Here is a 27102-nt window from a genome sequence, read left to right on the forward strand (position 1 = left end):
GGAAGGTGATTGCTATAGCAATGTTGATGTCACTTGGTTAATTTGGGTTTAAAGGAACTATGAGCTGTAAATATTCTTCTCATTCTGAAGGTTCTTTCTCCTCTAATACCCTTCTCAGTGAGCTGTTGTTGTGCTGAACCTCCTGATCTCCCTGCTGGCTTTCTAATTGCTCTGTTCCCAATGTGCTTTCTCATTTCAGGCCCGTGTGAATCCCATCAGTGTCACTCCACCCATCCAAGCCATAGACCAAGACCGAAACATCCACCCTCCTTCTGATCGACCTGGCATCCTCTACTCCATCTTAGTTGGTTGGTGTCTGCTACTTTTCCTATCCCTCCCAATCTCTTTATGACCAGTCAGGAAAAGATTGCCTGGGAGAGTTGAACCCTGGTTAAAAAATCCTCTTGTGGTCAGTGGGATGTTTGGAATTGTTGTTCTACCTGTTGGTGTTTAATTGCCACATGGAAGTTGATTTCACGTGGTTCTTTGTTAGTGTTTATTCAGATTAAATCCAGAATTATTGTCTGGTTTAATGCAACAACACAGCAAAGGAAAGGAGAGCTCTGCTGGGATGTGCTTTCCATTGACAGACACAAAGAGGCTAAAAAGGCAATTAGAGCAGATTTCATCCCAAAAATTATGTGGCACAGGGCAGCTCCAAGGATCTTAGCATATCCACTTCCAATTTTGCTGTCTGGAAGTTTTCCTTTGTTATTTAAAGTTTTAGTTGGTTATGCTGCGCTCTGTTCTTTTTCCCTTTGCTTCCTGCGTTTGGCATTTGTTTCTGGGCTTGTAGGATGTGACCATGGTCAGCAGTTGCAGGGTTGCACCTGCCTGGCTGGTCCCAAATCCACTCAGGGATCTTTCTGTGGGATTTGGAAAGGGGGAATTTTGTGGAATCGCATATTTTCCTGTCTTTCCTGGTTTTCCCAGCCAAGGAGAGGTGCAAGTGAGCATTTTGAGAAGCTCGTTGTGGAGGTTTAGCTCTGCAAATGGACTTATTTATTAACGTCATAAATTGAATTTACTCCTAACTTCTGTAGGGACACCTCCACCCCAGGGCCATGTTTAGGCCAATTTCATAAGGTTTTTTGCATATTTACAAAGTTCTTCAGGAGTTAAATTATTCAAGATTGTGTCACTAACCTGCAATGTTGGAAATACTGGAGTGGCTGTTTTGACCTCCAAGAAATAATTCAGAAAGGTGTGGTGAAGCAGTTTGGGTTGGTTTGGGGACTTTTTTTTTTTCTTCCTTTTCTTTCCCTCTCTTTTCTTTTCCCTTCTTTCCTTTTTCTTCTTTTGTCCTTTTTTTCTTACTTTTTTCTCCTTTCCTCTGCTATTCCTTTTTTATTTTTTTGCTTTCTTTTTTCTCTTTTTTTCCATCTGTCTTCATTCTTCCTTTTTTCTGTCACTTTTCTTATCCTCCTCTTTCCACTTGTTTTTCTTCCTTTTCCCTTCTTTCCCCTTACTCCCTAACATTTTTGATCTTTTTTCTTCTTTTTTCTTTTTTATCCATCTTTTCTTTTCCTTCTTTTTTTCCTAGTTTCTATTTACCTTCTTTTTAACTTCTTCTGTGCCTAATATTATCCTTTTTACTTTTCCTTTTCTGTGTTCTATATTCTTTTTTGCCTTCTTTTTTATTTTTTGCCTTCCTATTTTCCTTTTCTTCATTCTTTTCCCCTTATATTTTCATTTTCCTCTCCTTCCTTTTTCTTTTTCCTTCTTTCCATTTCCTATATTTTTCATTTTTTCATCTTTGTTCTTTTCCTTCTTTTTTCATCCTTTTTTCTTTCTGAATTTTTCCTTCTTTTTCCTTATTTCTTTATCCTTCTTTTTTCTACTTCCTGTTCTCTCTATTTTAAAATTCATTTTCACCTTTTTTTTTTCTTGTTTGCTTCTCTGTACCTTCTTTTTTTCATCCTTTTTTTCCTCCTCCCTTCACATTTTTTTCTTTTTCCTAGTTTGGTTTTCTCTTTTTATTTTCCTTATTTTCCCTCCCCTGTGCTCTTCCAAGGGACTTCTTTTTGGATTTTAAATCTGCCTTCATCTCTTCCAGGATTTGCTATTTCTGTTTTAGCCTCAGAAAATATTAAGCAGTTTCACAGAAAATGGCCCTTGCAGATATTTCTTATTATGTGGATTTTCTCCCCCCTTTTCTTTAGATCTAAACCTCCTTCTCCTTGATATCTTTGGGAATGTCCTTTTTTTTAAATACTGGGAGGTTGGAACTGTGCGTGTGGAATGATGAAAAAAGTTACTTTTTAGAATGATTTTAAATTTTATGTAATTTTCCAATCCTTGGCTTTTGGAAATGTTCATTTCTTTTGGTCTTTGCAATACATCCACATTCCCTGGACTTATCCAGGTATGAAGCAAGGCCTTTCCCTTTATTTTTTATTAGCAGTGTTATTGATTCTACCAGTAAATTTTATTATTGTGACTAGAAAATTTTATTAATTTTAATAGTAAAATGCATTATGTTTAATAGTAAATTATTAGTAAAATATTCTTTTTAAGTGTAATTTGAAGCCTTTATTTTCTCTGGGACCAATCCTTGAGAAAAGCTGAAATTTCCTTTCAATCATCAGCTTTTTTTTTCTTTTTCCCTTGGAACTGCTCTGTGATTTCTGCTGCCACTTTTGGACACTTTTGGTTGATCTTTTAAAGGAAGAGTCAAAAATGCACAATAACTTTTGAGAAGAAGTGGATCCTCTCCAGTCCTGCCCATTTCATGCCACACAAAGCCTCACCTCTGGCTCTGGGTAAAGCAAATTGAGGAGTCCTTTCCTTCTGCCCTTGCTGCCCCCTGACATTTTCATCCCTCAGCCTCTCCAAACACATGGAATTTCTGGAACCAGGAGACTCTGAGCTCTTCCACAGGCAGAGGTGGATAAGGGCTGCTCTGTGCTGTCAGAATGGAAATTATTTTGTATATGCAGAAGCAGATATCCCTGTTCCTGGAAAAGCTGGCTCCCAGAAATCCAGGAATCTCTTCCTGAGGTGGGCAGGAGCTCAGCAGGAATCCTCAGTCAGGATTTTGGGCATCCACCTGTGTTATCCCTTAATTTTTGCTTTTCTATCATCCACCTTGCTGCCTTTTCCTCATTTACCTGCTGAGGTTGGTTTGGTTATTAGTGGAGTTTATTGGACTGGGGTTTTTCTCCCCTTTTTTCCCCCTTGGATTCTCTCCTGACATCCTTACACAATATTAGCCTCATCTTCCCTTCTCTAGACCCCTTTGTGACTCTTACCCTCCTCCCCTATGTTTTTATTCTCCTCTAGGACACTTCTTGTTTTCTCCTTTCTCAGAGTTTTTGCATTTTGTCCCTAATTTTGTGACTTTTTTAGTTTCAGCGACAGCCCTGGTGATGTGCAGCCTCTAAAATGAGCAATCTGTTACCTGCCAAAAGTTTGGAGCTCCTGCTGGGTGCCTTGAGCTCTTCAAAAATTAGATTAATTCATTAGAACTTAAAATTAAAAGGCAGGGCAAGGGGATACAGGACTTGGAGCTTGAAGCTTTGCATTTGTGCTGGTGGAATAAGAGAAAAAATAATCCATGGTGATTCTTTTGCTGCTTTTTGGGTCAATGATATTGGTGTAGATTGAGAGTCACTGAAAAAAAAATGTATACAATATATATGTATATATAATATAGATAATATCATATATTATAATGTTATGATTATATATTCTATATATTGATAATATGGATTATATATTACATATATGTATAATTTATTTATCTAGCAGATGGTTGTCATTGGAGGATTGCAAATTAAATTATTACAGTAATTTATCTCCTGGCTTTCTGAAAGTACTTTCTAACCATTGCACTTGTAAGGGGAACAGAAACCAGCAGCATTGATCAGGAAAGTGATTTTCCCTTGTGTTCAATCTATGCCTCATTCCTGGCTGGATGCAGGGGTTGGCAGGGCCAGGTTTGTGCTGCTCCCAAGGCAGCTTTAGGGGCTCAGGGATTTTTTTGGGGGGTGGGGAATCTTTATCCCTTGAGCCAGGAGTGCCTTCTGCCCTCAGCTGCTGACAGGGCTGCTCCCAGACCTAAACCCCTCAAGATTTTAGGCTTATAATCAGAATTTTGGCTCCTTGAGATGCTCTCACAGTATTGCTGAGCTGGGAGTGCTGGAATTCATTTGGTGTGGAACACTTGGGCTTTCTGGGCCCTTCTGAACCATTTCTTTGAGAATCCCAGGGCTCAGAATTGCTGTAGCTGGGATTTTTCCCTCCTCCTGTGCCAGACTGTGGTGCTGGAACATTTTGGCATGGCTGCTGCATGGCTGCAGCTGCCAGGCACAGCCCTTCCTCCATCTCCATGGGCTCCCAAATTCATTCAGGCTCTGAGGCTTCTGGTGAATATCCTGGAAATCCACAGCCATGAAAACACCATTTACAACTGACAATAAATTGAGATTTCATCTGGTGCTTCCTCCCTGAGAAGAAACTTTTCCCAGAAGGATTTCTGAAATAACCTGTCTGTTGCTACCATATTATTCCATGTGCTATTACTGATATATGTTTGTGCTATTAATATTCCTGCTGTTATCAAGTCTTTAGGGAGGCCCAGTTGAGAGGAGTCTTTGTGGATTTGGAGAGAATAAGGCAATAATAATATTAAACACATAACTTCATAGTATCCTTAAGCTCCATGTCCATGTAAGACAATAATTTATCCTTCCAATACCAGAATGAGGCTTTGTTCCTTTGATGATTAATGAGTGAAATAAACACATTGCTGAACTAAACTTTTCAGAGCTGTTCAAACCTCCATGTCTTTTTTTGCAGGTACTCCTGAGGATTATCCCCAGTATTTCCATATGAATCTCACAACGGCTGAACTGACGCTCCTCAAGCCAATAAATAGGGATTTGCACCAGAAGTTTGACTTGGTTATTAAGGTAATTTGGGCTGAATTTTTTTCAGTGTTTTTATGTTCTTTGGAAAACAAAAAGGCTATTTCTCTCTGGAGAAATTGTAGGGTGGGCCTGCTTATCTCTTCTTCAATTTTCCTTTTTAGACTTTTCCTCCTTTACCTGCTCAGGTTGGTTTGCTTGTTAGTGGAGTTTTTCAGGTCGGTGTTTTTCCCTTTTTTTCCCCTGGATTCTTTCCTGGCACCCTTGTACAAAATTAGCTTCATCTTCCCTTCTTCCCTTCCCTTTGTGATTCTTAGCCTGTCAGGCATCACTTACCTCCATGGGGGAAAGAAGGGTGTGAAGCATTTGTGGGAAGGAAATGAACCCTGGCAGAGTTGTAACATTTCACATTACATTGTGTGAACGAGCTCAGCATCACTTGTCCCCTTGCTTTTTATGAGCCCTGTTGCCCTAAGAATGCAGCTTGGTTTTGTTTCACGTGTTCAGTTCACAGCCCATTCTAGCAGATCATAGTGATACAGAGCATTGTGTGAGTGGTGAATGCTCACAGAATCCCACTGATGCCTTGAGAAGGCTGACCTAGAACAGAGGCTGGACAGAGTTAAAGAAATAGAGCAGGGATTGATTAAAAGGCCTCTCCCTGCTGCCCATTCCTCTCCTAGTGCTGGAAAAAGCCATAAAGTACAGCCCATCCCTGGCCGTGCCCAAGGCCAGGTTGGACAGGGCTTGGAGCAGCCTGGGACAGTGGAAGGTGTCCCTGTCCATGGCAGGGGGTGGCACTGGATGGGTATTAAGTCCCTCCCAGCCCAAACCAGTCTGTGACTCTCAATATCCTAAGGAGTTACAGGTTAAAGCCCTGTAGTCTTTTCTTCCCTAACTTGGACTGTACAATATGTCAATTAAGAAATCAATTAACTGGTGTAGGAGGGTATTTTCTGTGCCTAAATAGTAACTTGGGTTGTTAATGGCCATGTTTATAGGATTTAAGAGATTGCTGTTGCTGTGGTAAATGTGCAGTCAGGGAAAATAAGAGAACAGTAAAGAAAAGGATCACTCTGTAAGAATGATTATGTGCCACTTGCTAAAACAATAAAAGTTTTTATGCTGTATCCTTCAGGGACTTTTGGAATAATGGCTCAGACTTGTACCAAATCAAACCTTCAGCTTCTTGTGTTGAACATTTCTCATTTCTTGTAGTTGTAGGATCTGATTCTGTTTTATCTGGAGGGGTGCAACTTGTGATGTTTCCCTTCAAACAGAAAATATGCTATTTTTGCAGCATGTGCTCAGTTTAATCTTTAAAATATTCCTTCTGATATGAAAAGATCAATTTTTTTTCTTCTGTTAAAATATTATGGAAAACTGTAAAATGGAAAAGGTGATTAAGTCAATATAGGAATATTTGAATGCAGGAAGGAAGGTGGACAGGAAATGGGGGCATCGCCTGCATCGCTGATAAATGTTGAATTCTCAAATAGGCAGACAATAAAAAAAAAAACCTCAAGATCCTAGTAAGAAATGCTGGATTTCAGCTTTTCTCTACCTCTGGAATATATATTGGGTGATAAGCAAGGAGAAAACCTATTTTGCCCTCCTATGGAAGCTCTTGGCACTTCGATTCCCTGCCAAGAAACATGGGCATTATTACAACATCCTTACCAAAAAAAAAAAAAAAAAAAAGAGTGGATTTTTGGGGCAGTTCCCACTGAAATTTCCATGTGGCAACAGCAAGGCTGCCTCAATATGTGGATTAAACATTGAAAGGGCTTAATTAAAATTAGTGACATGACCACTGCTCTGTAGACATGAGATTGTTCTTGTTACCAGCTCTAAAAAGTGCCAGCCATGTTTTATTTATTTTTTTAAGCATGAAGCAATGGGAGAATTAATCAAATTGATGCACTTTTCTCCTTTCCTATTTGAGCAGGGGTTATTTATCAATCAGACAGAATCGAAGCTGGCACTTCCATTATGATCCATTTGCAGAGAGGATGGGCTGTGGGAGGCTGGGTGTGCTGGCACAGGCAGGGAAATGCTCATGGGTGGAATTCCTGTGCCTTGGAGAATTCACCCCACCTGAGGAAGAGCCAATTTGGATGAACTTGCTCGTGCTGGGGGTGATTCAGTTCACAGGGACTCACTTTTGGAGTAGGCAAAGCATGAGAAGCTGCAGGAGTTTCTCCTCAGTATTTGCAGTGGGTTGATATCCAGTAATTAAGGAAAAATCATTATATTTATCCATTCAGAGCTGCTGTAAAACCTGTGGGAGTTGCAACAGCAAAAAAAAAAAAAAACAAAAAAAAAAAAAAAAAAAAAAAAAAAAAACCCCGGAAGTATTTTGATGCTAACAAAGGACAGAGAATCCCGGACTGGTTTAGGTTGGAAGGGACCTTAAAGCTCCCCCAGTGCCACCCCTGCCATGGCAGGGACACCTTCCACTGTCCCAGGCTGCTCCCAGCCCTGTCCAACCTGGCCTTGGGCACTGCCAGGGATCCAGGGGCAGCCACAGCTGCTCTGGGAATCTGTGCCAAAACCTTCCCACCCTCACGGATCTTTTCCATTTTGGTTTCACCACTCTGGTCTATGTTACTTACCCAGGACTATGTCAGATTTTCTCCCCTTTAAAGAAAATGCATCTTCGTCAGATTCAAAATCAAGGAAAGCATTTTATTTCTCCTGCAAAAATTGATTTTCCTTTTCTAATGGTATTGTATTAGTGACTAAAAATGCTTTTATTTTTAGAACATTGGGGGGGGAAAATAGAGGAGTGTTTTGGTGATCTCATGTGGGCACCTGTGTATTGGTAAAATTAAATTCATTGCTTTACAGTGGTTTTAGATAGTTAAATTGATAGATAAATTGATTTAGTTAATTAAATTGATACTTGTAGAGTGGATTTTCATCCAGCCTGGCTGGTCAATTCATAAACTACTGTCTGTTGTATTTGATTGTATTTGGGAAATTAGGGAGGATTTATGTGACTTGGGCATCTCTATAAAAACTTCAATTAAATTATTTAAAAAAAATAAGGGGGAAAAGGCAAGAAAAGATTCCCAGCTTCAAATAACATTTGTAGCCTGACTTTTATTAATAAAAGACTTTTTCTTGAATGTAAGCGCTCATAGTGAATACAGTCTCACCTGGGCTAGTGGAACTGGATGAGCTTTAAGGCCTTTCCAACCCAAACCAGTCTGGAATTCTGTGAAAAAGAATTAATTTGTGCCTTCTGGGTTGTTTTGGTGCCTTCCTCACAGAGCAGGTGACTGAAATGTGCTTCAACACCATGCCAGGGCAACACAGAGGATTTTGAAGAATATTCTTTCATGGAATTTTCTGTATCCCTTGGGTCTATCCCTGTGGGGCCAGGAGGGCTTTCAGCCAGGCTGGTGTTAAGCCAGCGACAGACAATTCCTCAGAAGCAGCTCTACAGTGGGACTGTGTTTCCCTGTTGTCTAGAAGGTCAGAGTGGAGCAGAGGGTTTGCAATTCTAGTGTTGGAGGGAAATTGGTTTGGGATCCCATTGTGCAAGAGACCATTTCTGCTGTAGTGTCTGCTCTGGAATTTCTCCTGGCTGGAATTTTTGAACTGAGTGGGATTTCCAGCCAAACTGGCCAGTACAGGCAGGTCCAATCTTTGCTCCCTGTGAGCAGGGACAGATCCAGGGAATGGTTTGAGCAGTGCTTGAGTGCCAGGGGAGGTTTAGGTTGGATTTCAGGGCAAGGTTCTTCCCCCAGAGGGTGCTGGGCACTGCCCAGGCTTCCCAGGGAATGGGCACGGCCCCGAGGCTGCCAGAGCTCCAGGAGAGCTTGGGCACTCCAAGGATGCACAGGGTGGGATTGTTGGGGGGGTCTGTGCAGGGCCAGAGGTTGGATCATGATTCTTGTGGGTCCTTCCAGCTCAGAATATTTTGTGGTTCTCTGATTCCTTTCTCATGGGAGTGCTTTGGATCAGAGAGATGCCCCCAGCAGTCCCTGTGTAGTTCAATATCAGAATAAATCACACAGACTCCATTTTCTTCATGATGGAAAAAGGCCATTCCTTATTCACGTAACTTGTTTTTATACAGTTTTACAGACCTTATGTGTGACTCCAGTTGGTTAGTAGCTTTCTTGACAATTACTCAGTTGGTCAGTAAAGGTATTTTTCTTGTCCATCAAATCTCTCTTCTGTTAAATTGTCCACATATTTTCTTCATTGATTCTCATGGGATAGATTTTATGTTTATGCAGATGCTGGTTGTTTTTCACCCAGGAATAGATTGTTCATACCGGGATTATTTTCACATGGGAACTTGCCAAGTACTAGCTTTGTTTAGAAGAAATGACTGGACAGCCATCCATATAACAGAGCAGGACTGATTTTATGAGGTCTTTCTTTTATAATTTTCCTACCTGACTGCAACAGTTCAGCTCCTCCCAATGTCCATGGTTCTCTTGATATGGATCTCAGCAAAAAAGAATCAGGAAGTGGTGCTCTCCTCACTCTGGAAGTTGTCGGGTTTCTCTGATCCCAGTGGAGCTTCATTGATCCCTCCTGTCTGTTATTTTCCTGTCAAAAAATTCCTGCATTACAGGGAAAAAAGGCATGGCTTCAGAAATATCCTCAGGATCAAACTGTGGGCCAGCCTTGGAAGGCAGGAAATATGGGTATTTATGCGCCATTTTTGGTGTGATTGCACAGGGCTATTTCCTGTTCCAAGTGGAAATACAAGGAGACTGGGAGAGGAATGTTTGCCAGCCACTGGCAAGGGCAAAAAATGATCAGATTTGAAGCACAGGGAGATTGAGGAGGAGAGCTCTAGGCTGGAGAATCTTGATAATTATCTCAATGGTTAATTCTTGAAGTAATAGCTAATTCTGATCCTGAGGTATTACAGAATCATAATATATATATATATGTAAACTATTGTGGTTGTAAAGTCAAGGATATAATCACATAAAAATTTAGGTTGGAAAAACCCTCTGAAATCATCAATTACAGCCATCAACCCAGCCAATCCCAGCACTACTCCATGTCCCCCTGTCTTCCAACATTTCTTGTGATGAAACTTAGAGGGATTGACTGCAGAATTACTGAAGGACTTTGCAAGACCAAGTGAGTCAGTGATAAAACGGCTGATAGAATTAGGCATGGCTTAAAAATAAAGTGAAACGTGTCAGAAAGGATCACCCTGAACTTTTATATAAAAATGATGGGTTCTTGCCTGACTTGGGAATGACATCTTAGTGTTGGAAGTGGGAACAGAGTGTGAAGGTTGGCTCAGTGATCCAAAAAAAAAAAAAGGAAATGGAACATTAGAAATCATTAGTGGAAATAGAGAAAAGAACAGGGAGCAAAGCACTGCAGCTCTGAACAGATCCAGATGTCCTGAGCACAGGGTCCCAAAAAGGACAGGGAAGGACAGAGGCTCCTCCAGGTGAGGAAGGAAGAAGCTGGGACAGACACCTGTAAAATCTGGTGACAGTGGGAGTGAGGAGGAAGCAGCAGTCCAGCCTCTCCTGCAGTGCCAAGGTGGGGAGTTCCCAGCTGAGACAAGGAGGTGGCAGGGTTAAAACAGACAAAATGGGTTCTTCTCTAGAAAAGAAGCTTGGGTGGAGACCTCACCGCACCTTCCAGGGTCTCAGGGAAGCTGGAGAGGGACCTTTCAACAGAAACTGGAGGGACAGAACAAAGGACAGTGACAGAGGGGAAATTCAGATGGAATATTGGGAAGGAATTGTTTCCTGTGAGGGTTGGGAGGGGCTCTGATGGAATTCCTGGAGCCGCTGTGTCTGTCTTTGGATCCCTGGCAGTGCCCAAGGCCAGGCTGGATGGGGCTTGGAGCAGTCTGGGATGGTGGAAGGTGTCCCTGCCCATGGCAGGGGTGGAGTGGGATGGTTTCCAAGTCCCTTCCCACCCAAACTGTGATTCCTGCTATGACTCAAATTTGACAGGCAGTGCTATGGGGCTGAATGCTGACCTGGGCTCGAGGGGAGGATGGGCTGGCTCATGGAAGACAAGTTCAATAACAAAAAGAGAAATCCAGGGAGATCTCAGCTGCTTTTCTTCTCTAGGCTCCTGTGTTTGGCTGCAGACTCAAACTTGATTTTGGAGTTGTTTTTACCGTGTTCACCGGGGTGGTTCAAATTAGTCATCAAAAAAGATCTCCTTTTTTCCTGAAAGAGTTGTCATGCTTTGGAAAAAGTTGCCCAGGGTGGTGTTGGAGTCACCCTCTCTGGAAATGTTCAGGAGACATCAAGACCTGCCCTCGGGGATACGGTTTTGGGGTGATGCTGGTGCTGCTGGGGTTGTACTCTGACCTTGAAAGGACTCTCCTAGCCTTGGTGATTCTGTGGCTGTTTTAGTCTGAATTTCAGACAGCACAATTCCAGTCAATGAGAAGATGTCTGTCAGCGGAGGCTCGCTGGACTAGAAGTTCTTGGATTAGAGAAACGCTCTGTAGGTTTTAAGACCTAAAAAGTTTTGAATTATCTAATTGCTTTGTTTTGGTTTTACGCCTTCAGAAACTTCATAGCTGCAAGGCTTGGTTGATTTTTTTGCAAGAATTTCAGCCTTCAACTCTTCCCAGCCTGTTCTGATCTCTTGGCTCCATCACCTATTCACCTTTGTTACCTTGTTTGGGTAGCTCCAAATTTCCCCCCTCCCCATGTCTTAATTTTCTTGCATTTTGGAGGATTTGTGTTTTTTCTTCACTCTAAATTTTTGGGGTTTGTACAGGTTACAGGGCAACAGGTTACAAAAAGAATGGAAGAAGTTAATTTTCATTAGAGTTGCTCCATCCTCTTCTTGTGTTGAAATTTTCCAAATCATTCTTGTGGTTGTGCATCTCCTGTAGGTGCCGAGGACACTAAGTGGTTTTTTAAATTAGTTTTTCAAAGGTTCAGCCCTTAGGTGAACTCAGAATTCAATTAATTCTCTTTGAGATAGCTTTTTTTTTTTTTACTCTTGTATTTAATACAGTGATGGGATTTGATGTAGAATTAAAAATCTGAGTGCAGGGACAGGGTTTGTCTTTGTGATGAAGGAAAAAAAATGGTCCAGGACACCCAAACTTTTTCTTTAAATCTTTAAATTATTTATTCAGATCAGTAAGACTGACCCTAAATTTTGTGTTGGAACCCTCAGAGCAATGAAATAATTAAAATAAAAAAATTGGAATGTCCTGTCATGCTTTTATTGACAGGAGTTTCCTTTCTGCAAGAAAAAAAATCCCTTTCTGTGTAAAATTTAACTATCAGCATCTAAAACTTGGCCTAATGACTTCATATATAGTGGGTTTTTTAAGGGAAGAAGAAAGAGCTGTAATATTTGGAAAACAATTTAATTAATTATTAACAGTAATTACTGTTCACTGTCCTGCATCATTGTGAGTCTTGATGGTCCTGAAGTCACCCTTTACTCATGGCCTGAAAATTGATGTTTTGGGGCTTGGTTGTTTTGTCAGTTTTTTTTTAAGCCCAGGGTCCAGACACATTTTGTGCTGGTTTAATTTCCCTGCCCCAGTGACACCAGTCACACTTCTTCTGTGTTCTAAAGATGTTCTGTGCTCCATGTCCTTAAGCCAAGTTTTAATCCAGTTCAGTGCTTCTTTCCTTGTGCTGTACATGCTGACCTTGGGTATTATTCCCCAGTCCTAAAGTTTAACCTAAATCTGGATAAATAAATGTCCCTCTTTTCACCCTCCCTTCCCTGTTCAGTTTTACTGAGTGATCTCCCCTTTCAATGGAGCCCCTTTGTCACCCTGCCCATCCTTCCCTCTCTCCCCACTCCTGATTTTAATCACATCCATTTAAATAATAGATCACAGAATCCCAGGATGGTTTGGCTTGGAAGGGACATTAAAGCCCATCTGGTTCCACCCTCTGCCTCATTTTGCTTTCCTTAAATCTGAGATCTTAGAGCTCAGTTTACAGCTCCCCCTGCTACTCTTCCACACAGATTTGTGCAAAGCCCCTCATCCGGAATAAATCCTGATATCCCAGGGGTTTTTTTGGGATGTGTGAAGTGCACATTTGTCCCCATGCACCACTCTCCCCTCAGCTCCCCTTCCTCATCTTCCTGTTGAGATTGGAGGGGACAGAACTTTTTTGGGTATTTTTTGTTTGTTTGGGGTTTATTATTATTAATTTTGGGTATGTACTTTTTGGAGTTTTTTTGTTTTTCTTTGCGTCCAAGGATGGACCTTCCAATTTTTATCAAATAAAAGATCTGGCATGAAGACGAAGCCCCCATTTGGTGGGATTTTTAAAATTCATTCCTAATTAGCCTGTTTTACACTTCAGATAACTCTGTAGTCCTGGGGAAAAGGAGCAGCATGGGTGTGCCTTAGCTAAAACAATTCAGTTTCCTTGCACCTTAGGACAGATTTTTTTGGATGGAGGATTGCTGAAGTGGATTCTGGGATTCCATGGAGAAATGAGAACTCAGTTTTACCAAAGGGAACTACATTTTGCCCTGTTTTAGATGTTCCTCTAGGACAGGACCTGCTGCTTGGACATTGGGAACTGGCTGGAGAATATTCCCGCTCTGGATTGTGCTGAGGGCCTGGAGCTGGACTTGATGGGTCCCTGTGGGTCCTTTCCAGCTTGGAATTGCTCTCAATGATCCCTGTAGGTAGGGCCATTCCAGCTCAGAATTTTCTGTGCTTCCAAAAGGCATTGAGCTCCAAAGAGCCTTTTGCATTGCTCTAATTTCTCATTTTTGGGGGGAGCTGTTTCCTCTGCTGCTCTCAAGGAGTGAATTTCCTGTTGCTCCTGTTAATTCCCACAGCCTCCCATTCACTCCTCACATCCCTCCTGGGACCGTTTTCCTGCCATCTCCAGCCATCTTCCATCAGGATAAAATTATAGACATTACAGATATGAACAGTCTTCAGCACAAGCAATGTAATACAAGCAGTTAAATATCTGTGAGAATTAACATATTTCACTTTTTTTTTTGTTATCAGCTCTTAACTAGTGAGTTGTACCAGAATCTAATCCTGTGCTGCTTTTTTGTGCCTTGGTAGAAGTGTGAAGGTCACATCCTTGGGGTTATTTGAGATATCCCTCATTTTTTTGACGCTAACACATTTTCTTTGAAGGACTGGAACTCAAAGGTTTTGTGGCTTAGATACCAGTGCCTTTCTGGGTGAAGAAAATGTAGATTGTTTGATGCTTGTGCTCCAAAATATGTGTTAGGAAACAACCTTTGGCCAGCAAGTCCAGGCAAGTGTTTAACAGGGCAATGTGAAAGAAAAGGGTTTGTACTCTCAATAGAGGACTCAATGTCTGCAACAACTCTCATGAGGTATAACTTCATCTCTTAAAAAAAATACAACAAAACAAAAAATATCAGAAAAAACACTCAAACCACCACAAAATAAAGAAGCAAAAAACCCCCAAACCCCCACACTAAGGAAAAAACACAAGAAATAGGGCACAGGAGCAGAAATTGTCAATGTTAGAGCTTTTTTATATTAATACAACAGAACAAAAAATATCAGAAAAAAACCTCCGAAAACACCACAAAATAAAGAAGCAAAAATCGCCAAACCCCCACACTAAGGAAAAAAATACAAGAAATAGGGCACAGGAGCAGAAATTGTCAATGTTAGAGCTTTTTTATATTTTTGGAGCATTATGAAGGGGCTGTGTTGAGCTCTGCTCGTAGTCAGGTGTGGCTTCTAGGACTGATTTCATGGAGCATTTGAAAGCAAATCAATTCCTCATGTTGTAATATGAAATTCCTTGTTTCAAACAAAAGGCAAAAAGAAGTGGCTGTTTGCAAAGCTTCCTTTTTCCCCTTAAGTAGTGGTGTCTTTGGAAACAAAAAAAAATGAAATTAATCCATCATTTTGAGTGGTGAACACAAAGGAAAGCTGAAGTGATTTTGAGTGGAAGTGCTCAGTGAGGAAGAACTCCTTTGCTTTGTTATTTTGAGCTCAAGGGTTTCAAATTTGAAGTCTAATTTTGGGAGCAAACGACTCTTTTTGTGTAGTGTGAAATCCCCAGCACTTCAACAAAGCCTGCAACACCTTCCTGGGTGAATATTCCTGCTTTTATCCCAGAATGAGCTCTGGCCTCACTAGGACGTTAAAGCAAGGCCATTATTGTGGTGTTTCAAGCTGTTCAGAAGATTGAGGCCCTCTGTTTGCATTTTCCATTTTTTTAGGATCTCTTTAGAGCAAGGAACATTAAGCGTTGTTATAAAGTAACTCACAGGGGTTGTATGGAAACTTTGGGCCAGGAAGGGACCAATTTTACTTGGAAAAGCAGAAGAAAAGAGTATTTAATGATGGACAACCATTGTTAGTTCTGTGTGGAGGAGCACTTCAGGAGAGCCCTTCCCCTGGCCACGCTCCAGGGAAGGGAAGGGAGCTGGGAAGGAGCTGGAGCCCCAGGAGGGGCTGAGGGAGCTGGCAAGGGGCTCAGCCTGGAGCAAAGGAGGCTCAGGGGGGACCTTGTGGCTCTGCACAACTCCCTGCCAGGAGGGGACAGCCAGGGGGGGTCGGGCTGTGCTGCCAGGGAACAGGGACAGGAGAAGGGGAAAGGGCCTCAGGCTGGGCCAGGGGAGGCTCAGCTTGGACAGCAGCAGGAATTTCTGCATGGAAAGGGTGCTCAGGCCTTGGCAGGGGCTGCCCAGGGAGCTTTGCAGTGACCATCTTTTGGAATAAATCACACAGGACTCAATTTTCTTCTTGGTGGATTTTTATTCACACGCTGATTTTTTATTCACATAACTCCTTTTTATACAATTTTGCAGACCTCGTGTGTGACTCCAATTGGTCAGTAGCTTTCTTGCCAATTACTTTATTGGTAATTAACAAGCTATTCTGTATCAATTGGTCACTCAAACTGTGTGTACATGTAGGAAAAGTTTTTTTGTGATAGTTTTCATTTTTCTATCTAGCAGTGCAAAACCAGTTTATACAGGTGCTGGTTGTTCTTTACCCAGGAATAGATTGGTGTGTTAATGAGCTGCTCACACCAGGGTTGCTTTCCCATGGGAACTTGTAAAGTGCCAGCTTGACAAGGCCAGCCACTGATTTTAGTAAAGCAGGCTGATTTTATGAATTCTTTCTGCCTTACTGTAACACCCATCCCTGGAGGTGTCCAAGGAAGCACTGGAGATGGCACTCAGTGCTCTGGGCTGGGGACAAGGTGGGCACTGGGCACAGCTGGGACTCCATGATCCTGGAAGTCTTCCCATCCTAAAAGATTCCAGGGTTCTGTGGTTCCATGATGCATCTGCTTATAAAACAGAATCCCAGCAGTGTGTGTTGCTTGAGGAGCAGACTTTTTCTGGCATTTTCTCTCATGTTTTCAGGACTTAAACTTGGGCAAAAATTCCATCTCCAAATGTTTTTGGAGTTTCACCTTCCTGGGTCAGGAGCCAGAGTCCTGCCAGGTAATTCTGGTGATGTTGATTTTCACCCATATAATTTATTTTTTATTCAGAGGAGCATGCACTGGACTGTACTGGAGCCTGGGGTTTTTTTTCCTGTTGTTCAAGAGTAGTCCAGCTTTATTTTAAAAAGAAAAATATATTTTTTCTTAAAAACTGAGAATGAGTTTTTTATGGATAACTTAAGGTGTCATTGCCTCCTTTGAAGAAAATAACAATTATTATGCTTATATTTCTTGTTATTTGAAATAGGAAGTTTTAATACTTCTTTTTTATAATAGAGTTTTTATAATAGAGTTTTATCATTACTAAATTATTGCTGTTTTATAAACAAAGAGTATTAACATTTTTCAGACCAAGAAAAGATTTAAGTAGTTTAAATAAGATTTTTTTTTTGTTTAAAATAATAGTTTAAATAAGAAAAGTGTAAATAAGAAATTTTTGAAACCATGATGAAGTCAAATGGATTTTTCCAGACTGAGATTCCTTGGACTCTCAATTTAAAAAATGAGCAATTACCTGTTTGAAAGGGGGGAAATACCAGATTAGAAGTAAAACCTCTGCAAACAGAAAGTCCTGTTAACAGGAATCTAGGAATCTTTCTGTTATGATCCAGGGTCTGTGTGCATCCAGGTTTTGGGACTACAAATTTTGGCCATAGGAGCAGGAAACTCTATTTTAATGCCCTACTATTGTTTTGCTGCAGTGTCATGTATAATTAAAGCTGGTTTGCTCTTTATAAACTGGAGACCAAATTACTTTTCGTTTCCTAATTCCCTTGTTCCTTTGCTTTAATTGGTTGTTGGTTGGGAGGTTACAGGAAAATAAAGCAGGATCACAGGTTTTTATAGGATTAGCACCCTGGAATGGGCAATTAGTGCTTTTATATTTAGGAAGTTTGAGAATAGGAGTAAATCAGGTGAAAAATAACATGGAGTGGCTCCTGGGTGGTGTAGAGCTGTTGTTGAGATGTGGGGGTTATTCATGGAAGTAAAGAATTTTGCTGGACACATCCACAACTTCCCTGGCACAGAGTGCCCACAGCAGCTCTGGCTGTCCCTGGATCCCTGAAAGTGCCCAAGGCCAAGTTGGAAGGGACTTGGAGCACCTTGGAATAGTGGAAGGAATCCCTGCCTGTACAGGGGGTGGAATGGGATGAGTTTTGACGTCTCTTCCAACCCAAACTATTCTAGAATTTAACAATGAAAAATCAGGATTAAAATCCTACCTCATGTAATGCTGAAGAAGTGGATTTGATGAAAGAGGAAGCAAATGTGTCCATATGTGCTGTTCCCACCTTTGGGTTTAAGTCTCTTGATGCTGCTGTGGGTTCTGCTGTGCAATCAGCATTCCCAGTTTTCTTTCATCCCTCAGAGATTTTTCCAAAAGTCTCAGTCCTGAGAGTTTAAGGAGCTGTGTTTGCACAAGGTTAGGGTTTCTTCTGGCTGTGTAAATGTGACTGTGATGTGAGGTGATCCTGTTCTTTTCTCCTAGCTAATTTTTAGTTGGCATTTCTCTTTTCTGTAATGTTGAATTCCATAGTAGGGCGACCTGAGGAAAAAAGTCCATTTTTAACTGAATTATGACTCTTAAGTAGAACCATCCCCAGTTGCTATTCATAACTGGGAACCTTTGACAAATGAGGTGATTTCTTTAGGCTGAACAAGACAATGGCCATCCTCTCCCTGCCTTTGCCAATCTCCACATCGAGATCCTGGATGAGAACAACCAGAAGCCTTATTTCACAAGATCTACCTACGAGGGCTTCATCCTGGAATCCTCCCCGGTGGGAACAACCATCTCGGATAACCGGAACCTGACCTCGCCCCTGCAGGTCGTGGTGCTGGACAACGACGTGGAGGAGGTACAGTTGGTTCTTTTGTGGGGGTTGCAACTTTATTATTCCCAGAGTTCTTTCTTTTTCTCTTTTTTTGTTGTTTTTTATTGAGACAGACTTATTTAGATCAATGAACACCAAAAAAATCATCCTAATTTCTTTGTGGTTTTCTGTTTGTTTTCGTTCTGATGGATTATTCAGATAGATTTGGAAGGGGAATTTTTCTGATCTGTGTTTTGCTCACCTCTCTGGAAGACTCTGTTCTGTTCAAGGTGGTGAATGCTCAGTGCACAGAGGAATCAAAATTCATTTTGTGACAGGGGTCAGCCTACCCTGCACCATGGAAATGGGAGAGGGGAGCTCAGAGAGAAAGGAATTCCTCATTTGAAGCAAAAAGAGGAGGAATAGGAGGAACAGCAGAAGGCTGAAAGTTCATTGCATTCTTTGCTCTGCCAGATTTTGATGTAACGTTACTCACAGTGGAAGTCAGGCATCTCCAGAGGAATAGTCACCCAGTAATGCCATCTGTTTTGAGGCTTTCTTCTTGTTGTGGAGTTCTGCTGTCACTGGGAGAGATTAAGAAATTCAGGTGGATTAACATCTAAATGAATGGAGAGAGGCTTTTTCCAAGACTGTGCAGTAACACAAGGGGGAATGGTGTCCCACTGCCAGAGGGCAGGGCTGGATGGGATATTGGGAATTAGGAATTGTTCCCTGGCAGGGTGGGCAGGCCCTGGCACAGGTGCCTAGAGCAGCTGTGGCTGCTCCTGGATCCCTGGCAGTGCCCAAGGCCAGGCTGGACAGGGCTTGGAAGCAGCCTGGGACAGTGGAAGGTGTCCCTGCCCATGGCAGGGGTGGCACTGGATGGGCTTTAAGGTCCCTTGCAACCCAAACCATCCTTGGATTCTGTGACACACAGAAGTGTGCCTGCAGCCACAGGGGATCAGCCTCCTCCTTGGGTGGAAATATTCCGTGTTCCTGTTCCTTTGGCATCACCTGCTTCATGCACAGCCCTTTCCAAAGCCATGGCATGGTGCAGGTGTAACATGAATGTGAGAGAACCAGATGGAAGTGCCTGTGTTTCAATTCATGTGCTATGGATTCACTGAGTGCTTCTAACCTGCTGTAGGCAGCAGAATTCCCAGAATTCCAGCTGGGAGTGCAGCAATTGCATAGAGCTCCCATATAAAATGGCCAAACACTAAAATTTCTCCTCATGTAGCTGGATGGGGATTGTTGGCAGAGGAAATGGTCATTAACTTCTGCAGGTCTCAGTGTCCTGATGGTTTCATTGTACCTCTGTAAACCCAGGTATTTAGGAATATATTTAAAATTAAGGATTGCTGATGAGACACTGAGACAAGCCCCCTGTATGCTGCTGCATCCCAGTTCCCAGTGGTGACCCTGGTCAAACATAATGAATTCTGCCTTCTAATTGAAATATTATAATGACTCCATGTCCTCAGGTAAATGCAGAAAGAAAGTGCTCGCTTAACTGCGTGTCTGAGGAAAAAAATTGAACAAAACCCACTCTAAATAGAAACCCTGTGGGAATATATGAGAGCCCTGCTATAAACCTTGCAGAAATTAATTTATAGATGGGGACACTGCAAACAGACCTTTCAGTAGAGCAGCACTGCCAAGTGCTGATATAATTAAATGCTCTGTTTAAATGGCATAAATTAAATTAAGCTACAGGAGTACCTTAAGACCTGAGCAAACCAAAGCTGGGATGAGGAACTTAAACTGTGTGAGCTGAGAGCTCTTTACATAAGGCTTTCCAAGCCTCTTTTTTCCTTCCTCTTTGCTTTCCGTGGGAGAGGATTAGTTTATCCAGTGGTTAGGGTTGGTGGTAAAGCTGCACTGAGTAACAATCATGGGTTGGAAGGGACCTTCAAGCTCATCCAGTGCCACCCCTGCCATGGGCAGGGGCACCTTCCAATTCCTAGGCTGCTCCAAGCCCTGTCCAACCTGGCCTTGGCATTCCTGGGCTATCTCATGCAGGACCAGGAGTTGGACCCAATGATCTTTGTGGGTCCCTTCCACCTCAGAGCATTATGTGATTATCTGGACTTTTCTTTCTCAGAACTTGTGAGAAATTTGAAAGAATTTTACTTAAGGATGTCTTGGCATCAATGTGAGCAAACAGAGCAAGTAATGGATAAAATAAGTTTTAAATGCAGCTACAAGTGCAGGTTATGATTTTTCAATAATACATCTATAGAAGGAAAAATAATAGATTTTTCTTTTTTTTAAATCAGGAAAGCTGAAGCATTTTAAATACCAGTGTTTTTCTCTGGTATTTGCCTGATTGCTTCCATCACTCCCAGTTTTTATTTTAAATTGTTTTGCAGTTAATGCTCTCTCAAGGGGACAGTTCTGGTGGCCCTGGGCAGTCTTGCTGTGACACTCCAGCATTTGTAGTAACTCAGGAAATATCCTTCCCAGAATTAAACAGCCCATTAATATCATTATTAAAACAAACAGAAGGCAAAGACAAAAAGCTGCTTTCATGCCTTTAGGATTTATAAACATAGGGGTTACAATTTTTTGGATTTTGCACTTGAGGAAAACCAGAAATATTAACAGTGAATTGTTCCTGTAGCACTGTGTATCTTCCTTGATTATTTCAGGATTAATATCTCATGGTTTCTGCCTCCTGACACTCCTAGGAACAATTCCTTCCCAATATCCCATCCATCCCGTTGGTTTTTTATACTCTAGTGGTTCTTAATACATTTCTCATCAAGATTAGCTTTTTAGGCTAGCAGTGAGTTTTTGTTCCTTTTTTAACTGTTTTTTAGCTTTTTAGTCACAACATTTGTCCTTATTTAGGTTTCAACTAAAACAAGCACTTGCAGCACGTTGGAGACTTAGAGATTTAGTGTCCCTCTGAATTCATAACAAAATGCTCTTTTTTCCCTTGATATTGCTGAAAGACCAAGGATCCACAGCTCCATCTCTTCCTGAATGACTACACCACGTTTTTCACTGTGACCCAGAGTGGCATCACCCGCTACCTCACCCTGCTGCAGCCCGTGGACAGGGAGGTCCAGCAGCTCTACACCTTCTCTGTAAGTTAAAGGAATACAACTCTGGCACATCCAAAAGCTATTTATCTCCAAGTTTCATAGCAAAATTGGAAGGTCTACTCATTATAGTGGCCACAGTTGTGGCAATTATTATCTGTAGAGTGTAAATTTCCATCAGAGCTGTATCTTTTATTTTTTTTTTTTATATGATGATTCCTGACACAGAAATCTTGCTCAGACATAAAACAACAAGGGCACAGATTAATAGAAACACAAATTAAAGGAGAATACAAGAAAACAATGCATAATTTCTGTCCTTCTGACAGAAGGTTTAGGTTGGATATATCTTCACTGAAAGAGTTGTGCAGCCCTGGCACAGCTGCCAGGGAAGTGGTGGAGGCACCATCCCTGGAGGGATTTAACAGATGTGAGGATTGGGGACATGGGGCACTGGTGGCCTTGGCACTGCTGGGGGAATGGTTGGACTCCATCTTGGAGGTCTTTCCCAACATAAAGGAATCTATGATTCTATGCTGATCAACTCAAGGCTCTTCTTCATAATATAACTGCTGCAAAACATTATCATATATTATAATAACTACATTATATAATTCATTACTTATAATTAACACTTATAATTCTTGTTAATTAATACTAATAAATAAATTATTGTTTATTATTATTGTAGTGTATATATAGTATTGCAATATTATATTAAAATGTAGTTCGCTGCAAAACAAATTCTGCATCCATAGAGCTACAAGTAAATAAAATCCTCTGTCTTCCGCTTTGTTAACAAAATACTACCTTGCCTTAAGGATCTTGTCTGGGATTTTGCCCCACCAAAAATGTAATTGCCTAATCTTTCTTATCCAATCAGCACAGTGTCCCAGTACTTTGCTTATCAGTTGCCCAGAAGAGGGAGAGCAGTGAAGGATGAGTTGGTTGAGAGCAGCATTTTAGATTCCCCTGCCAGCATCTTCTCCATGGCCCTGGGATTGGTGTCTGCTTCTCATCCCACAGCAGGATCTGAGCCTTCTTTTTTATTCCCAGCCTTGCTTTTCTCATTGCCTTTTCCCCTTATCCCTGGAGCCAGGAACATGAGCCTTGTCTTGGATTTTTTGCTTTAGTTTTGTCCAAAAAAAAAAAAAAAAAAAAAATGCCCCACCAAAAATGTAATTGCCTGATCTTTCTTATCCAATCAGCACAGTGTCCCAGTACTTTGCTTATCAGTTGCCCAGAAGAGGGAGAGCAGTGAAGGATGAGTTGGTTGAGAGCAGCATTTTAGATTCCCCTGCCAGCACCTTCTCCATGGCCCCAGGATTGGTGCCTGCTTCTCATCCCACAGCAGGATCCAAGCCTTTTTTATTCCCAGCCTTGCTTTTCTCATTGCCTTTTCCCCCTCATCCCTGCAGCCAGGAACATGAGGCTTGTCTTGGGCTTTTGCTTTAGTTTTGTCCCAATAAAATAAAAGGTTGACAGAAAGTGCAGCCAGCAGTATTAAAAAAAAAGAAAAAAAAGAGGGGGGGAAAAAACCTTAAATGGATTTGGTATTCCCGCAGGTTATGAGTGAACCCAACAGCCCTACAGCGATATGGAAATGGGCTGTGGGCAAACCCAGCACTTCTGCAGGAGTTCCCAGTCTGTGCTTCCTTATTTTCTGTCCATTTTCCTTGGAAAGGAGAGCTCAGATTTGCTCTGTGAAATAAGAAGAGCCCCCAGCTCTGTAATTCCCATCTCAAAATGTTGTCTGGGAGGTCTGATGCCTTGACAAGGCTGACCTAGAGCAGAGGCCAGACAGAGCTAGAGCATAAAGCAGGGATTTATTAAAAGGCCTCCAATTCCCTCAGGTTGTGAGTGAACCCAACAGCCCTACAGCGATTTGGAAAAGGGCTGTGGGCAAACCCAGTTCTTCTGCAGGGGTTCCCAGTCTGTGCTTCCCTATTTTCTGTCCATTTTCCTTGTAAAGGAGAGCTCAGATTTGCCCTGTGAAATAAGAAGAGCTCCCAGCTCTGTAATTCCCACCTCAAAATGTTGTCTGGGAGGTCTGATGCCCTGACAAGGCTAATCTAGAGCAGAGGCCAGACAGAGCTAGAGAATAAAGCAGGGATTTATTAAAAAGCCTCCATGGATCCACCTTGGGCAGCACAAGAGTCCAGCCAGGGCTGCACCCAAGATGAACCAAAATGGTCACAAAATGGACACCTGGTAATAGTCTCTCACTTTTATCAGTTCTGCTTCATTTGCATTTTGGAGTTAATTGTCCAATTCCAGCTTTAGGTTATGAAGTCCCATCCTGCTTTTTTTTCTTAGCCCATGTTGTTTGTGCTCTTGGGCCTGAAATTGGATCATTTGTCCTTGGTCCCCAGCTGGAGAAGGAATTGTTTTGTCTCCCTGCTCTGTGCAGAGAGCTCACCATCCCTTAATGTGAAGCTCAGACCCACACACTAAAGCTGCACAGAATATGAAAAATATAAAAGCTAAAACTTGAGGCATCATGTTTAACAGAGCTCCTGGGTGTGATGATACCCAGGTGACATTCCATGAACTCAACATCTCCCATCCCAGCCCCATCCCTGGGAAATTCCCAGTTATTCCCTCTCACTTCTGTCCTGGAAAGGTTTGGATGTGTTTCCTTTGCTTTTGCCCTGAGTCTTGCACATGCAGGCTTGAGCTCTGCTGGATCCTCCCGTAACTGTAAATGCACAGAGAAACAAAATGCTGATTTTGGGTTGTCAGGCTGTATTTTCTCCTGTTGGGATTGGATTTCTCTTGGAATTGTATTGAGAACACGCTATTAAAATACATTCCTGTCCTGTTTTTTTCTGTCCCTCTGAAGATGACAGCTTCTGATGGAGTCCAGGAGAGTGTCCCAGTGACTGTCAACATCATGGTGATTGATGCAAATGATAATTCCCCAACCTTCTCCAACATTTCCTACAATGTCAAGATCTATACGGATATGAAGCCTGGGGAAGGTGTTATAAAGGTAATTTCAGGGCTTTTATTACCTTTGTTAACTCACTCTTTGTTAGCAGTACGTGGCCTTGTTCGTCTCAGTTGGAAATGCACTGAAACCAGGTAGAAATGAAGTTTGGGTGTCTGCATCCACTTCACTAATTAAATATCTATTCAGAATTGCTAATACTTAATGTCAGGCCTGTTCTAGCTGTAGAGCTGCAGCTCAGCAGCTTCCTCTGAGGTTCCAAGAAAAAAAATTTTCAGCTCAAAAATTTCAAAATAAAAAGAAAATTTTCCTTTATTGGCAGCAAATTGAGATAAAACATTTTGGGACAAGAGGTCAGCAGTGGAGTAGGACATAACCAGGAATGTTTTCCCATGCCAGAAAACCTGCTGGTTTTTGCAAGTTTGTTTGTAGAGCAAATGAGCAATGAAACATGGGTTGAACACGGGCCCAGAGAGAAGCAGTTTCAATTAAATTTTGCCAGCACTGATTTATGTTTCAGTGCAGGACTGGAGGTGAATCCTGGTGACACTGAAATGAAAGGAAAAAGGCTCTTTTTGTGTAGTTCTTCTAAGATCTCAGCCCTGCTCTGAGTGCTGCCAGTGCAGATGGATGAGAAGACAAGATGCCATTGGTGGCTTTCCAGAGTGATTGAAGGCAGTGGGAATATTGGGAAAACAAAATTAATCAGCTGACTTAAGTATAAAATGCCATTTTCTGAACTGCAATCAGGAATTTGAGTGTATCGGTGATGAGGAGACAGTTCAGAAAATGGCATTTTCTGTCCCTCTTGAACTGTACTTGTGCCTTTGCATCTTCAGCTCTTCTTTTGTTGACAAGGCTGACCTAGAGCAGAGGCTTTTTTGTTTTGCCCCCTCATCAATTTGGACCATGAGTGCTTAAAAACCATTTGGGACAGCCACAGGGGCATTTCCAGCAAAATGTGAGGGAAAGAGAAAAGTTTGAAGCATACTTAAATTCTTTAAAATGGTGCACAAGGCTGGGTGGAAACACCACAGCAGACACTGTTGTCCTGAAGGAGCCAGGGAGCATGAGGCAGAAAATGTTGCTAAATGAGATTTCTGCTGGGGAAAAAGAATGTTTTCTACTCAAAGCTGGCCTTGAGGGTGCTCTGAGCTGCCTGAGGTGTGTTAATGGTACCTGGGCTGAAGCAGAGCAGCTCCTGAGCTGGTCTGAGGCTGCTGAAGTGTTTCTATGCTCAGAGAGAAGGTGATGCTCTCCAGCTCCTCAAACACATCCTGGTCTTGCAGCTGCAAACATATTCCAAGCCTGGAGGCTTTCAAAGAGAAGAACACATTTCTTAGGAAAATTGAGCCAGAATACGTTATTTGGGAAAGGAATAACGGGGAATTTGGGCCGTTACCTCACTTCTGCTAAAACATTTAAATTCCAAGAGTGAGGTTTTCCCAAATCCATGCTTCTGTGTGCACAGTCAGCACATGGCTACTTGCAGGTTTTCTGAGTTTATAATCTGGTCAGAGGGGGGAGGTAGAAAATTCTGGCTGGTTTGGGAGAGCCGTTGTTTATCAACTCATCCCACATTACCATATGATCTGAGTTTCTCAATTACCTACTTAAAAATAAAAGCTAAGGGTCAGGTCATAGGATTTCAGAGGACTGGTGAGGATAACAGAAATAAAGAGGGCCCAGCACAGGAGGGACCTGGAGCTGCTGGAGAGAGCCCAGGGAGGCACCAGGATGAGCAGAGGGATGGAGCAGCTCTGCTGGAGGAAAGGCTGGCATGGCTTGGGGTGTTCAGCTGGAGAGGAGAAGCTTTGGAGTGACAAAATTGTGGCCTTGCAGGGCCTGGAGGGGCTCCAGGAGAGCTGGAGAGGGACTGGGGACAAGAGATGGAGGGACAAGACACAGGGAATGGCTTCCCACTGCCAGAGGGCAGGGATGGATGGGATATTGGGAATTAGGAATTGTTCCCTGGCAGGGTGGGCAGGCCCTGGCACAGGGTGCCCAGAGCAGCTGTGGCTGCTCCTGGATCCCTGGCAGTGCCCAAGGCCAGGTTGGACAGGGCTTGGAGCAGCCTGGTACAGTGGAAGGTGTCCCTGCCCATGGCAGGGGGGGCAATGGATGGGAATTAAGGTCTCTTCCAACTCAAACCATTCCCTGATTCTCTGATCAGGATTTTGGGCAGCTGCACTCTTTGATAGGTTGTTCAATCTTTAGATATAAAATACCTATATATATATATATATACACACACACACTTCATATATGTAAAGGCTTTATAAGACTTTCTCAAAGACCAAACTGATGTTTCTTTCCCATATTTGAACCCTGACATGGTGATTTTGAGGGGTGCTCATCTTATTGTCTCCATCAGGAGCAAAGTCACCTTTTACCCCTCCCTCCCGTGATCAGGATCCTTTGGGATCCTCTGCTGGGAGAGGATGCTCATCTCTGATCTTTCCCAGACAAAAATGGGTTCATAAAACCACTTTGTCTGACCAGAGAAAAGCAGGTTAGAAAAAGAACACTGACCTCAGAGTGTCTGGACAGTCTCATAACTATCTATAATAATCAGACTGATTTTCAGCCACTTGGCTTTTATTATCCTTAAGGTAATAGTCTTACATCTCTTATATTTTTTTCCAGAGTGCAGTTGCAGGAAAATGTACAAATAAAGTAGACAAATAACTCCACTATGTGCTTTCTTGCTGCCTCATTTTGTGAGACATTGTTTTGATTCTACTCCTGAAAATAGGCCCAAAACATAATAGCTTTTAAGTTACTTGTGTTTGCTGTCTGGTACACTCTTAAAAAATAAAGAAAATTTCAAAGTTCTTACCTTCTGCTTGAAAAATAACAACAAATAGCAGGCAAATATGTTCATTACAAGCAGAATTTTATTTTCCCCCCATTTTTTCCTTTCTGCCTGCATGGTTAGACCAAGGACTTTTCCTTCTTTCTCTGTTGCCTTTCAGAGAAATGACTAAAACAGGTTTTCTTTTTATTTCAGTT

At 42.0% G+C, this 27102-nt stretch overlaps 1 protein-coding gene across 4 annotated transcripts in view; it reads left to right on the forward strand.

Moving 5' to 3' along the window:
* Positions 1-27102, forward strand: part of PCDH15 (protocadherin related 15) — a 637965-nt gene that overhangs the window by 473685 nt on the left and 137178 nt on the right. For all 4 annotated transcript variants that reach the window (XM_039719696.1, XM_039719693.1, XM_039719694.1 and 1 more), the window contains 5 exons: positions 200-308; positions 4801-4913; positions 17932-18138; positions 21051-21185; positions 23983-24132. In XM_039719696.1, coding sequence (XP_039575630.1) covers positions 200-308; positions 4801-4913; positions 17932-18138; positions 21051-21185; positions 23983-24132 — 714 coding nt within the window. The remainder of the gene's footprint in view (positions 1-199; positions 309-4800; positions 4914-17931; positions 18139-21050; positions 21186-23982; positions 24133-27102) is intronic.

This window comes from Passer montanus, unplaced genomic scaffold, assembly GCF_014805655.1.
Source record: "Passer montanus isolate IOZ18808 unplaced genomic scaffold, ASM1480565v1 scaffold42, whole genome shotgun sequence".
Lineage (NCBI taxonomy): Eukaryota > Metazoa > Chordata > Aves > Passeriformes > Passeridae > Passer > Passer montanus.